Source organism: Pezoporus flaviventris, unplaced genomic scaffold (assembly GCF_033815535.1).
Source record: "Pezoporus flaviventris isolate CSIRO_AGI_PZ_B2104156 unplaced genomic scaffold, CSIRO_AGI_Pfla_v1 ptg000002l, whole genome shotgun sequence".
In the NCBI taxonomy this organism is placed as follows: Eukaryota; Metazoa; Chordata; class Aves; order Psittaciformes; family Psittacidae; genus Pezoporus; species Pezoporus flaviventris.
The window spans coordinates 44,718,388-44,733,372 of record NW_026892550.1 but is presented as its reverse complement, the minus strand read 5'-3'; the positions used below and the strand labels follow the sequence as shown (position 1 = coordinate 44,733,372).

Genomic DNA, 14,985 nt, shown 5'->3' with positions numbered 1-14,985 from the left:
TTCAGACTACTGAGAAAATGTTGCATGGAAGTATGTTCAGACATCTCAACTGATGTATCTTGCTATTAATACAAATATTTCTCACACTTTATATGTCCCAAAATAAAGACTGAACCAGCTCAGTGACACTGCCCACAAAAATCTGATTTAAAAACTCAGTCTTCAAACACTCCTGTATCTCACCTTGGCAAGTTTCGCGTGTAGGCTTCTCAAAAACTTCCTCTTGGTCATACCCTTTTTTAGACTCCTGCTCTTTGTAGGAGCGATAGAACACAGATCTGAAACAAAGTCATAAAGCCTTTGCATCATTCTTTCTCATCTCAATTTCACTATAAACACAATTTTATCACATATTAGGCCTCCTGCTACTAATGAAAACCAAATTAAATCACACAACCTTTCCTCTAAAGCCTTGTTAATCAGTGACCATCACTGAGGAGGGAAAAACAAAACCAAAAACATCCCACCACACGAACAAAAACCAGTTTCAGATGGCATTTTGATGGCCACTTTTCAGATACTGCCGAAGTACCTATAAATAACATGCTAATTTTTGATGAACTACAGACTTTCGGATCTGCTTGATATCTCATAAGTAGATTATGCACATTTTCATCATGTCATTCTCATACTCTTTTCTCCTTATACCTCCCATTTTGCAAGCACTTTCAGGCTTCTACTACTACCCTGTAGTGCCACACTCAGTACAGCTGAGCTGCAGTGGAAAACTTTCAATTTATATAGGCTTCTTTCTGGGGCTTTTGTTTGCTGCCTCAGCTGCCAGCACACCAAAGCCATGGCCTTTCAGATAAACATTATCCACATTTCACTGCTCCTGTGCACACAGAAGGTTCTATAAGAGCTTCATGTAAGCTGTAATAAGTCTTAATAGTCCCATACTTATTCTGCACTAGAAGGCAGTAGATCCAGGACCCCAAGCATACACTTCTTAGTCTCAACTTGGACAAAAGAAAATGAACAAAACTAGAAACCCACTGATGAGCCATATAGCTAAGTACAGCCATCTAAAATCTGTAATGCACAAAGTCACATCAGTTGCCAGCTGACCCAACAGCAGTTTCTACTAAGGAGAGGAACATGCCAATCCTTACTGGTAGCAGATGTCATACTACTAAAGATTATTACAAAGCTGCAATATTACCATTAAGGAGAGTTTATAACTGACAAGAGTTAAATGAAAATGTATTTGGACTCTTTGCTATTATATTTTTTTTTTCATTTAACCATTATACAAAGAACAGTAATTGTAGTAAAGACCGAAATGGAAAAGTTGGCAAGCCAGAGTGGGAAGTCAGGTTACACATAGGATGAGCCATTGCTCATTGTTTTGCTGAGATACATACTCTAAGATACCATTTTCACTGTGCTGCTCCCTCCACCTCCATTGAAAATAAATTAAATTGCTAAAGAATTTACAAAGTTTTACCTGAAAAAGCCTCTGTCAACAGCAGAACGGTTCATAATGACAGAGTCTTCCTGGTTATAGCCTGTGTATGAGGCAATGGCTACAATCGAGTTGATACCTATAATATGCAGAACAAATACTTTGAAAGGTTGCCCACATACCAGACAGGCATTACTGAATTACAATTTTGAATCACAATTCAAAATAGGCTGTATTCTCTACAGTGAAGCTGTTCTCTTTCAAAGATAAAATCTCCACATCCCCCACACACAACACCATACCAGCAAATACAACTTTGGGTACAATAGAGTCAAGAGTGACCCCTTGTGAAAAACACAGCAAATACCAATGCAGAAAATGCATTTTTACAGTGAGATTTTAACAGACTTTACAGATAAAGTAGTTTCACCTGAAACACTAGCAATGTATTTAGGTGTCCAGCTACAAGTTAATGTTTAATCTATAATTAACTTTTAAATGACATATAGGTGCTAAATACTCAGGTATCCTACACGCAACATCTGTGACTTAGTTTAAACAAAGCAGTAGCATTTTTGGTTTATAACATTAACTGGCAACATACCTGCTGGTAACTCTCTAAATCGCAAGTACTCCATGGAGCGTGTTGTTACAAGGGGCTTCTGAGGATAGTACAACACATGTGCCAGTGTATCCATACGAACATGAAAGTTTGTAATGTAAACTCCCATAGCTTGTTTACCCATGGCAGACTGGTAGGTGTTCCTGGGAGACTAGACAGACAATGGAAGACCATTATTATGTACATAAAACTCTTCACACATACACATGTGGGTTTTCCATCAACTTCAAAAACGGGATGTCAAAAGTGACGCACTAACCTGGTTGTGATCAGGGAAAGGGATAATAGATGCACATACTCCCAGGATCATAGATGGGTGAATCTCACAGTGCGTGTACGTTGAACAATATGCCACACCTTTCTCTTGCAAATCATCTGGGGTCATTGCCAGCATCACAGTCTCTTCTTCCAGTGTGTCAATGTACTCTACTACACCGCTGGCCACGAGATCCTGCCAACTGAACAAACAATGCCCGAAATACTCAGCTAACACATCAAATGTGTCTCTTCAGCAGTAACAAGATGAAGGACTTTCCTGGCTTATTACTTCTACCACTGCCTGAATGCGATTTAAAACCAAAAAAAAAAAAAAATTAAAAAAAAAAATTAAAAAAAAAAAAAAATCAAGCTACCAGGCAGAGAAAGCATCTTTGTACTGTACAGACTTTTAAACATTTCCCTCTCCAATCTGAAGGGACCTGCAGCTTCCAAGATGAAAAAATCAGACATTCAACCAAGTTTCAGGAATATCTCACCTGTAGTTGTTATACTCGCGTTCCTTCAGTTGGTCAATATGCCTTTTCTTCAACAGCAGTTTTTGTTTTTCCACAATTAAAAGAGGTCGACAAATTCTGCCTGCATCAGTGTAGATGCGGATTTCTCGCTCACGAATATCTCTAATCATTGAGACCTGCACAAGACAGCAGCACCCCATGAGTACGAAATCTCAGCCCAGAATCAGAAATATGGAACACAAAACAGGATAACAAAGTTCCCTAAAGCAAAGAAGCATTTCAGAAGACTATTTTAAACTGGATCCTCTTGAAATAAAGCAAACCAAAACCAACCACAACCAAACAACAAACCACACACAACATCAAACAAACAAGAAAACTCCCAAAAGCACCAAACCCCAAACAAACCAAAACAACCAGAAAACCCGAACAACCAATGTGAAGTCTGTTCATAAAGAGACTTGCAAATAATGCTACTTGGAGCTTGCAAAGTAGTATCAAGGCATTATCCTCCCTCATGACAAAAGAAACCCAAGCTCGAGACATAAAATTTGTACCTCTGACACAATGATGTCCATCTGACGACGGAGCTTCCTTAGGGTATTCATGAGCTGCTCAGGATCTTTGTGTATTCCTACCCAGCAGCCATTAACAAAGATCTTGGTAGCACTATAAAGAGGAAAAAAAAAGTATTAAAAAACACAAATAATAAGGAGAAAAATGAAAAAAATAAATAAAAATACAAATAAGAGAAAGCAAAACAAATTAAAAATACCAATAATGCAGAAAAAATTAACTACAAAAAAAGCGCCCTCCCATTTCTCCCCCCAGAAAAACCCAAAGCCCTTGAAATGCTGTGCAGGATAAAAAGCTTAAGTCTGTTTAACAGTTTCATTTGCACATACTCAGCTATTGCTGCTGGAGATATTTCTTCCAGGTTTTCCATACTCCACTCTTCCAAGAATTCCAAAATTGGCGACGGCTGAGACCCCACAGAAATGTAAGCCATCAGGGCTAAGTTCTTCACAAGTCCTACTGCATGACCCTAATAGAAACACATAGTTGACTTGCATTTCCAAATCAAGAGATTGCCCTAAGAAGATGCAAGAACTTAAAATTCAAGTCCTTATGGACGTGGACACAACACATGCTATTTATTAATTACTACCATTCAAAGACAGAGTTAGCTATAAAGCTAAATACGCATGTAAGCACTTTAAAATACAAATGCTAGGGTGGCTATAAAATGACTAGCAAAGAGATAGGCTTGAGTACTGACATAAATACTAGCTTCATTACCTCTGGGGTCTCAGCAGGGCAAACCATTCCCCACAGTGTGTTGTGCAACTGCCTGGGCTTTGCTAGTTTGCCATCTCGACCAATTGGAGAATTCAGGCGTCTCAGGTGAGAAAGTGTAGATGCAAAAGTCAGGCGGTTTAACACCTGTGTGGAGTAAGGAATTAATTCAGTCAAAGTTGCTTAAAAGTGTTGTTGACAGGCATCATGATACAGTAGTGCAAAGGATCACTGCCCTCTAGAAATGATGCACCTGAACTAAAATAGTTCCGATTTTGGTTGACTACAGTTTTTAGCTCACCTCCGCTAACCTCAGACTAAGTTCAACCTTAAAATCTTAAGCAACCGGTGTTGTAATGGCAGAAGTTTTCAGAGCAGGCATATACCATGGCAAGGCCCAGCATAAACTGTTACCCAAGCAGAGAACTGGGTTTTGTAGTATAGCTTACTCAGACCAGGTAACTAGAATGAATGATACTAGCAATAAACATACTTTAAAAGCTGCATTTTCACCAGGAGGGCTTACCAATACAATGACACAAAGATCTTTACATACTTAGTTTGAAAAAACTAAGGCATCTTAGTTAACAGGAGCAAATCAGTATTTACGTTCTTTTCAGAGTCTGCTCAAGGCTCCTCAAAAAGGTTTATTTTTACAGCCTGAAACATGAGAGCTTATTTAAAAAGCCCCCCACACAAATACATCAACATCACACCACCTAGGGACAGCTACAATCTTTGCTCCTTTCCTAACTTTGCTTTCCATAAATTACGATCTCACAAGGGCTCCAGACCACAAAACATGCTGGCATTTAAAAACTGTCACCTCTTTCCCTTTTCTGCCTTTATGAGAAACAGGCTCAGTTAAACACTGTTCTGGACTAATACAGTCAATGCTCCTTATCACTGAACCGTGGAATACACAACTGTCGTATTACATAGTGCCACTCAAATTTCTTTAAGCACCTGTGAAGCACTAGAAGTAATTTAAAAAAAGAAATCCATCCTCCCTAAAGATTCCTTGGGACTAGGACTTGACCAGACACACAAGCATATGCTCTAACACGAAAAGTCGTTATAAGAGATACACCAACAGTTTAGCAGTCCATGCAAAAGCTAAAACAAAACCCAAATGATTAAAACCAAACCCCAACACCAGACTCAACTATTTGGATTTTTATATGTTTCAGCTATGAAAATTTCCTTTTAAAAATGGTTCTGTTTAACATACAACATGCATAGCTGCCAAGCAGTATTAAACTCTTCCATGATATGGTTAAAACCATGTGTAAACCTGACAAGTGCTACAATGCTTTATTCAGCTGTTGCACCTGAGATACTCCTGCTCTGGCCTGATGAGCTTTCTTCTGGTCACCCCAGTTTCCAGTTGCCAGTGAATACTTCAAACCATCTGAAATAATTCTTGTTTTAATTGCCAGCTCCAAGTTGAAATCTTTCCCTCTGTCAATGAACTTTTGGGCATATATTCTCACTTCCTTTAGCAAATTCTTGAACATTCTGTAGAAGATGCCAAGAAACATGATTAAACAATACTATAGCAATTCAGCCTACTCAGCAGTTATGTGAGAAAAAATGTCACTGGCCTCCTGAAAGAAGCAAGTAACTTGTAACTAGAGGAGGAGGGAAAAAAAAAAAGCCCAAAATACATTAACCTGTTTGTGAACATGCACAAAATATGCTTCAAAAGAAGTTGATGCTAGCCACCTACTATTAGAGTAAACCTATCCACTTCCTGGTAAAGTTATCAGATACAGGCTGTGCTGTCCAAGACTGGCTGTTAGACACAACAGAGTAGTCTGATCTTTTAGAAATATAGTGTTGGCAATGCCCCTACCGTTAATTATCCCCAAAGAAAACACAGATACTATAGTTACCCTCTGAACAGAAAAGCTAACAGTGGTCCAGCAAGATCCAGTCTTTTGTTGCCATAATGATCTCTGTCATCAAGCTCTCTTCTTCCCAGTGCTGCCAGCAACAATCTATGAACCATATACCTAAGCAAATAAAACAGTTTATGTTTTAAACTGACTGCAGACATTCACAACAGAGATTACATGCTTTCACAGACAAAACAGTAAACCATTTCCTAGAGGCTGTCCATTGTAGATCTTCAGGATACAGCTATCACAGAATCATAGACAGAATAGTTAGGGTTGGAAAGGACCTTAAGATTATCTAGTTCCAACCCCCCTGCCGTAGGCAGGGACACCTTACACTAAATCGTATCACCCAAGGCCTCGTCCAACCTGGCCTTGAACACTGCCAGGGATGGAGCATTCACAACATCCCTGGGCAACCCATTCCAGTGCCTCACCACCCTAACATGAAAGAATTTCCTTCTTATATCCAGTCTAAACTTCCCCTGTTTAAGTTTTAACCCACTACCCCTTGTCCTATCACTACAGTCTCTAATGAAGAGTCCCCTAACACAGTCCTCTTCAGCATGTATGCCCTTAGAGGTGAATGACCCACCGAAAGCTTGGGTAACAATGGAGAGAAGTTAATATTTACATCATGATGGTAATGTATCTTTTGCTACATGTCTGTCCTATAATACGGGCTACGTTTAAGCTGGTAGAATCAGGTGAGAAATGCTAAGTCTCCTGATGCTATAGTTCATCTGAATACTGGTAAGCAGTGATCAAGAGGACATGCTAATAGTTTTAAAGAGTGAGTTTACACTACAAACAGCTACCTACATATTAGTTAACAACCTCTACATGCTGTCCATACAACGTGATGTCAAAGAGAGTCATTCATCACTATCATCACATCTAACTTAATATCCAGAACGTGTTGGAGCCTTGTTTCCTTCTTTTATTTATTTGTTTTGCATTTTCTCAGTTTCAAAACTAAACCAGTGCCCTAAAGTTTATCACTGACTATCCAGAAGACTGAAGTTAAAACCAAACTTGCAGTACATTCTTCCAGCATATACATATTTGTGAATAAAATCTGTACTCAGGGTCTATTTGTAGATGTGAGATGGAAAATACTGACATACCCTAGAAAATAGGCCTTTTTGGTTTCACAGAAGTCACTGACACCAACATGCGGGAGCATTTCCTTCTGCAAAACTTCTTTAGCATACTTGATTCTCTTCTCTTTGGTGACACCTGGCTTTGCACCTCTTGATCCAATGAAGTTTAGAGCAACATTTTGCTCCTGAATGACAAAAGCTTCATCCAAAGAAGGTTTGACCTAAATGCACAAAATACAGCAAAATCCTGTAGCATCCAGTGCCTGTTGGGGTTGAAGTAAACTACACAGCAGCTTGCTGATTACTCTTTCCAGGAACTGCTAATTACTGATCCAGTTCTTTCTGGCCTTACTATAGTAGCTCTTTCAAGAGCAAGAGAAAACAGTAATGGAGGCACATTGGAAGCACATAAAAAATAGTTTAGACTTTGGAAAATAGTTCTCATTCAAGTACGTTCTAGGCCTGTTGCTGTTTCATGTATAATTCAATGGTAGCAGGTATAAATCAAAGTCAACTGCAGCCGGGTAAGACTCTACCATTCCAAGTACACATTAACACTTGAAATTTCCGTTGCACTCCATTCATGTAACATACTCATTTAGATAGGTTTAGGCAGAGAACTTTTGACCTTGCTATTAGACAACCTACTAAAACAATGAAGTGATAAATAACAGTTGCAAAATGAACAACACTTAGAACAATGATAAGCCACACCTCCACATCACCAAATATCAAGCTAGGAAATAACACATTACCATTTCCATCATTTCTGGATCTTCAAAATCATATATGATGTGCTCCAAGATGTCCCTGTCAGACACAAAGCCTAGTGCACGAAAGACAATTATGATGGGGACTTCTTGTTTGATATATGGCAAAGTTGCTACAATGCGCTGACCAATTGCACTCTTCTTTGCACCCTGAGAAGATGGGAAAAAATCCATACATTATTCTTAAAAGATCTTGCATTTAAATAGAAATGTGTCTCTGGCTTAAGCTCAGCTTTTCTAATCCACTGTGTAAGACTCTCCATTTTTGCAATTATTCAAGTAGCTGCTCCCCACTCCCACGAAGACACAAATACTATGGACTGCGGATGAACTAGAGTGCCCCAGCCACCAGGAGCAAGAGCATTGTAAGGCTTCTATTAAAGTTACTCTTGAAACATGCCTGGGAATTCCCAAACATCAGTGCAATGGTAAATGAGTACTGACACCTTCTGCTTTTGAAGTTATGAACAGCACTAATTTCCCTTCACAGATGGCACAGTTAGATGTTAAATATGAACATATGATCTGCAAAAGATACCTAAACACTAGCTGGACCATCAGCAAAGCTAGGGCACCTGCTCCTATTTTTGTCCTTTGTCAAAAAACAGGATGCTTGTTTTCTTGCCCGTTTTCTAAAATCTCATTCACAGTAATTCTAAAATTATTTTTTAGCCTTGCCCTAAAACTTGACACAAACTGAATCTTCATTACAGTCCTCAAATTATTTGTCCCTGAGACAGGCATAATAATGTTCCATCCCTGGTGGTGTTCAAGGCCAGGCTGGACAAAGCCTTGGGTGGCATGGTTTAGTGTGAGGTGTCCCTGCCCATGGCAGGGGGGTTGGAACTACATGATCTTAAGGTCCTTTCCAACCCTAACTATTCTATGATTCTAATCTAAGACAAACAGAATCCATTTTAATTTAACCTCCCTTACAACTTAGCATCAGAAGAAGTTTCTTTTCAAAATCCCAAAAGTAAATGATATCATGAGACAGGACAGTAACAAAACTCCTAAAACAATCTTAAACCACGATAATTGTGCCCCAGAGCAAGGGTTATTACTGCTTTGGCATACCTGCCCACCTCTGGCCAGCATGCTAACCCAGATAGTACTTGTTGGTCGAGACGAATTTTCCAGACAAGATCTACACTCTCCTGTGTAGGCATATTTTGAATCTTTCTTTGCAAACACATACACTGTGTTTGTAGCCATTTTCTCTTGAGCAATCAGAACCTGTGTTAGAAACAAGAACACTAGTAAATAACTGACAAAAGGGGATGCTGAAAGTAACAAGTACAGTATGTTTCTATTATTCCTTCAGGTCTCTTAAATTTAAGAGCATTGTACATTTTTAAAATAAAGTATTAAGTAAAAAATACACCCAGTTAAGTTAAAATAACCAAAACAAAAGTCCCTTACCTTTTCTGATCCATTAATGATAAAGTATCCACCAGGATCAAGAGGGCATTCATTCAGTTCACAAAGATCACGGTCCGTTAAGCCATTCAACAAACAGTACGTTGAACGTAACATAATAGGAATTTTTCCTATGAAAGTTTTCTGATGCTGTGTCTGTAACTGATCCTCCCCTTCTTTAATAACTGTTTTAGTTATATCCACATACAAGGGGGCTGAATACCTACAGAATAAAAACACCATAATGTTACCTGCCAGTTATTACTCGAGGTTGTACAGAAATATAATGAATGCAATTATTCAAGCACTCACTGGCTAAGAAATCATCAATCATTGCCTGGATTTAACAACTGGACATCAATATTTAAATAAAGCATAATTATTATGTTTTCAAGGCACCGGTAAATTGAAAAAGACAATTAATAATGTAAAACCAGTCCTTCCTTGTGTTTATCTACTACAAAATTCATTCTTACGTAAGGTTTCTCAGCCTGGCCTCATTAGGCATCATAGGTGAGGGTGCTCCATCTCTTTCCCAATGTGTAGGCTTAGAGAGGTAGATTTGTTCAAACTTCAGCAGATACCGGGGCTGGAAAACAAGAAGATATTTACCTGTAATGGAAGAAACATCCATTCCTGTTGTTCAAGAGTGGCCATGGCCCTAGAGCTTAATACCCAATGCTGCCCCATGCCCTCAGCATAAAGTATGGAAACAATCCCTCTTAAGATGACTAGATCAAAAAATGCACTCAAAAGTTTTCCATAATTTCTAAACACCTCATTAATTAATAAAAATAAAAGACAAAACCCACCACCACCACCACCAAAAAAAAACCCTACAGGAAACTGAGAAGTCAAAATCATTGGCAAGAGAAGAATAAACCCAAGTCTGTCTTCTTCCTATGAAATAGCTAAGAAATAAATCTTCCAAGTCAGTAAATACATTAACAGAATATGCCCTACATACACTTACTGAGATATTGTTTATGTAACTTTAGATAAAACCGCAAGTTTCATGATTCAAAAAGGTCAACCTGTTTCAACATATACAGTGAAAGAGATGACATATCAAACAAGGTGCGAATTGTTTTAAAGCTTTGTTCCCATGCATAAAATACCAAATTTAATAGCTTTGGTTTAATTCCACAGAAATCCTTTCACATGTTACAGTGAAACCACAGACATGAAAGGACAGACACCTTTCAGCAATAGAACAATTCTCCAGATCTTTATTTTGCTCCAAGAGCCACTTGCCTCTCACAATCCTACCTCAATGAGATTGAGAGCATTCAGTCACTTAAATCAAAAGCCTTGCATTTAAAATAAAGGGGTAAAAGTTTTAAAACAACACTCTTATCAAAGTGCATCTGTGTATCTGGTAGGAGCTAGAACTTAAAGCAAGCAGCCACAAAACAGTAGCTTTGTTCATGTTTCATATGTGTGGTCTCAATCCTGGTGAACAAGGGTGTAAAGGCCTTGCATGCCTCCTTGCATGCAAAAGGACCTAGAGATGAGCCACTCCCAAAGCATTCCTTCACAGACCAAAATCCAGGGCAGTAGAGAAACATAAGCAAACCATCAGACCTGCATGTATACAAGTAAGGCTTTTTGCCTTACTTTTTTTTCAAGTTGCTATTTCCTACCATGTCCTTTTGCAGAACAGAAGTTAATACAAAGAACTACAGTGCTGCCACCCCAACTAAGTATCTGCCTAGAAGCCAACTGGGACACCTACTACTAAACCAAAACTTGAATTCTGTGCAGGCATTTTACCATATCTCAGCCATAAAGACTCTGCTGCAGCACACCACAAAAGCAACACTTGCTCTGGCAGTGCAAGTTCCAGTGCAGAGGAAAAAGAGTCGATGAGTTGTTTTAGCCTTTTTAAAAATATATTTTTAGAAAATATATTTTAAATAAATATAAATATATTATATTCATTTATATTATAGATAATTATATAAAATATATTATATAAAAATATAAAACATATTTATATTTTAAATATAAAATATCTTTTCTAAAATATATTTTTAGAAAGGCTAGTACATTTTTCTGAAATACATTTTTGAAATCCCAATATATGACCAGAGATGTGTCAGGGGAGGTTGGATGTTAGGAAAAATTTCTTCACTGAAATGGAGGTCAGGTATTGGAGCAGGCTTCCCAGGGAAACAGTGAATCGCCGCCCCTGGAAGTGTTCAAAAAACTGTGTAGATGAGGCTCTGAGTGTCATGGCTTAGTGGCGGACTTGGCAGTGCTGGGGTAAACATTGGACTTGATGATCTTAAAGGTCTCTTCCAACCTAGTTGATTCTATGATTCTGAAACAGGCTCCACTTACCGGTTCTTCCACTTCTCCTGTGGCATGCTGGGCTTCAGCTTGTAAATCAATTGGTGGAGCATCTTCAACAATTCTCTGCACAGACATCTGAATAAACTCATCAAAAGAATCCAGCTGTTGCCTGACTAAACCCTTTTCATCAAAATAGGAGCTAAAGGAGAAAAAGTGCATGAATGGACAAGATAATTTAATTCACTTACTTCATACATCAACAAACTTAAGATGTATTTAGTACAAAACCTCCAAAAGCCATGAAATACAGTGCATACATACACTCACTTGCAGTGAGCACATACATTCACTTTTCCCAAGCTATGAGTTTTAGACACAGATGCTGAAAAACGTTTAACAATTCTCTCACTACTTGAGGACAGACACAACAAAGTGTCAGACTTGCTGCCACCTCTTGGCTAAGCCACGACAGTACACACACTCTACCTTGCATTTGAAGAGAAACATGACAAACCTCACTAAAAGTGGTTTCAGGTAAAGTTTTCAACAATGTATGTAAATTCTTTTGCCCTTACTAATTTTCCAAGTTGCTGTAAACTGAGTGCATGCCCCTAAGACAAGATAACAGATTTCTTATCTTGGAACCCCTCTCTTCCAGCCACATGAGATTCCCAGCTTCACTCCTCCAGATTTGCCTTAGCCTTTTTGTCATCTAGCTTCAACACAGCACAACCCAACTGCAAAAAATCAAAGCTTAACTTTGCAACCCCACATCTTAACTTTTGGTAGGATGATCTAAACATGTCTGCTGCATTAGCTCTGCCAGCAAGCTCCTCTACCTCACATTCCTGAAGCCAGCCAGGGAACCCACACTACCCCAGCTTCTGCCCATCACTGCCAGGATCTGTATTAAAAACTGCTAATAATTAGCTCCTACCAATAACTTCAGGCTTCCCCAAGAAGAGCAACACACTCTTGGCTATTATGCCATTACCACAGTGAATCCTGACAACAGCCTGGTATTGCGCACAGGAAAGGAGAAACAAAATAGACAACTTGTAACACAGAACAGCTGAGGCTGAAAGAGACCTCTGGAGATCATCTTGTCCTGTAACCGAATTCAAGAAATGTCAGCCAGAGCTGACTGTCCATGACCTTGTCCAGAAAACTTATGAATACCACCAAGGACGCAGACAGAGACCCCACGGCCCCTCTTGGCAACCCATGCCAGTGCTTGGTCACCTTCACAGTAAATAAAGTGATTCGTCATATGGAGTGAGGTGCAGCGTCAGCTGAAGAACTTGCCTTAGTTACCTCCCACCTGACTGAAAGCAAAGGTAGCATTCCACACTAGACTGCAAAAGAAAGGATCTCCTTCTGCCTCCAAAGTTTCTCACCTCTGCTCTCCATCCAGACTGCTTATGGGATCATCCCCACAGACCTACTGGTTTGCTTGCTACTGCTCTTCTAAGACACCCATCATATACATTTCATAAATGATACAATTAGCAAAAGAAACACTTTTCACTCTGTTCCACACAGCATGCCACTCCTTAACAGTCACAAGAAGCTGCACGTCCTGGATATTCATGTCTCGCTAGGAAAACATTGACATGGTGAAACAGCCAAGTACTGATTTCCTAACACCAGCATCAGCTCTGAGAATAGTGGGCAAAATAATACACTTCATATGGAATCGAGATCACTTCTTCATTCAAAAACAGTGCACCCCACTGCATGTCAGCAGGACCTCCGAATCCCTAAGGTCAACCCTGTTGTAAGCTGTTCTGCTCAAAGCCCTTCTCCCTGTGTGCTTTATCTCTGGGACAAACACATAAATGTATTGGCTTTCACAAATCATAGGTGTGGTTATGTGGATATAACTGTACCAGTTTACAAAAACAGAAACAAAGCTCGCTAAAGACACAAGATTAGACAATAAGTTAAAAAGGGCCAGAACTCTTGAGCAAAACAGAGTCACACAGCAAAAGAATTTGTAAAGGTAAAAGGGGGGGGGGGGGGGGGAGCTTGATATAAGAAAAGCTAGTGCCTGAAAAACATAAGTACTTTTTAGCTTAACTTCGGTTGTAGAAAGAGAACAGTGTTTATGTTGTGAGTCTGTGGAATGTAGTGGTAGTGGCTGCACTAAACAGGAGTTAATCGTTTCACACTAGTCTTCTAAAGTATCTTTAGTTTTAAAGAACAATGTTTGTGTTGTAAGTCTGTGGTGAGATAACAGGATTTAGTGGCCCCACTAAACATGCATGAGTTATTTCACACCATCCTTCTACTTATCAGTTAGTTTAGAGACAGAGCCTCCCAAACATCTGCTAGACTGGGATACTCCTTGTCTGCCTATCCTGCAGTAAATTTTGTAGGAAAGTCACACTTTTAAATCTTTGCTAGTTATCAGAAGAATTACAGATATGGCTGGTTTCAGCTAGTTGCGTGATTAATGGGATGTCCAACTGTGCTAACGGTGAAGAGTACACTGTGAGGAAGACTGCTTACTTCATCTTGAAGACCCCTACTCACAAGAGGAAGACTGCTTACTTCATCCTCAAGACCCCTGCCCACAATCACCGCAGAGCGGTGCACAGACGCCAAGAGGAGGAGACTTATAAGTTCCGGGAGTTAATTATAATATTCTCTGCCATATGCAGGAATTATAAATATGTATGTAACTAATGTAAAAGCAAAAGTATATAAACCTATAACAAATGCTAATCACTCGCACCTCTGGCTATGGTCATGCGCCCAGCGCTGTTGCTTTTGCTTTACTGACTTTGTCCCTCAGTAAAACCTTGTTATCTTGTTTAGAGGAAAGAGTTTGTATTTCACATCTCTGAACGTTCTAAAACACAGTTTCACACAGCCAGTCCTGCAGCTTCCACAATATGTTGCCAGTGAACTGGATGTCACCTGTAAGACCAAGAGCACCTGTACTGAAGCGCTAAGAACAGTGAGTTTCAGCAACTCACCTAATAACAATCCAGCAGGCTTCTTGCCACAAGTCGGGGGTGATTTCATCATCGTCTTCATCATATTGCATATCTGCGGGGAAGCACGACATTTAAAACAGACCCCACTCTCCCGGGCTCTCCCCATCTCTGCTCACACAAGGCTGGCACACGAGGACGCCCCGGCAGGGCCTCTGACCACCCGAGGGCCGCAGGAGCCTCCGGAAGACCCCACTGGGCCCGGAGCGACCCTACCCCACCGCCGCCTCCCGCGGGCCCTGCGGCCCCCGCACGCCCCTCGCCGGGCTGCAAAGGGGAGAAGGCCCGGCGGGGAACGGCCTGCACCTGCAGCACACTCACCCTCGTCCGCGTCGTACATGGTGACGGCGGGAAGGGCCGCGGGCGGCAGCTATGGGAAAGCGAGAAACGGAAGGCGCGGCGGGCCTCAGCACCGCAGGCCCAGCCAGCGACAGCGGCGGGAAG

The 14,985-nt window shown here is 40.1% G+C and overlaps 1 protein-coding gene across 1 annotated transcript in view; it reads right to left on the bottom strand.

Annotated features, from left to right (window-relative positions):
* POLR2B (RNA polymerase II subunit B) overlaps window positions 1-14,985 on the bottom strand; it is a 19,367-nt gene extending 4,382 nt beyond the window's left edge. The window contains exons 1-18 of the mRNA XM_061476998.1: window positions 14,863-14,985; window positions 14,524-14,596; window positions 11,591-11,741; window positions 9,724-9,836; window positions 9,251-9,470; window positions 8,906-9,064; window positions 7,814-7,978; window positions 7,083-7,279; window positions 5,953-6,072; window positions 5,389-5,575; window positions 4,061-4,204; window positions 3,667-3,806; window positions 3,319-3,430; window positions 2,783-2,937; window positions 2,287-2,485; window positions 2,010-2,178; window positions 1,448-1,544; window positions 184-278 (exon numbers count right to left, since the gene is read on the bottom strand). Coding sequence (XP_061332982.1) covers window positions 184-278; window positions 1,448-1,544; window positions 2,010-2,178; window positions 2,287-2,485; window positions 2,783-2,937; window positions 3,319-3,430; window positions 3,667-3,806; window positions 4,061-4,204; window positions 5,389-5,575; window positions 5,953-6,072; window positions 7,083-7,279; window positions 7,814-7,978; window positions 8,906-9,064; window positions 9,251-9,470; window positions 9,724-9,836; window positions 11,591-11,741; window positions 14,524-14,596; window positions 14,863-14,881 — 2,515 coding nt within the window. The 5' untranslated portion in view covers window positions 14,882-14,985. The remainder of the gene's footprint in view (window positions 1-183; window positions 279-1,447; window positions 1,545-2,009; window positions 2,179-2,286; window positions 2,486-2,782; window positions 2,938-3,318; window positions 3,431-3,666; window positions 3,807-4,060; window positions 4,205-5,388; window positions 5,576-5,952; window positions 6,073-7,082; window positions 7,280-7,813; window positions 7,979-8,905; window positions 9,065-9,250; window positions 9,471-9,723; window positions 9,837-11,590; window positions 11,742-14,523; window positions 14,597-14,862) is intronic.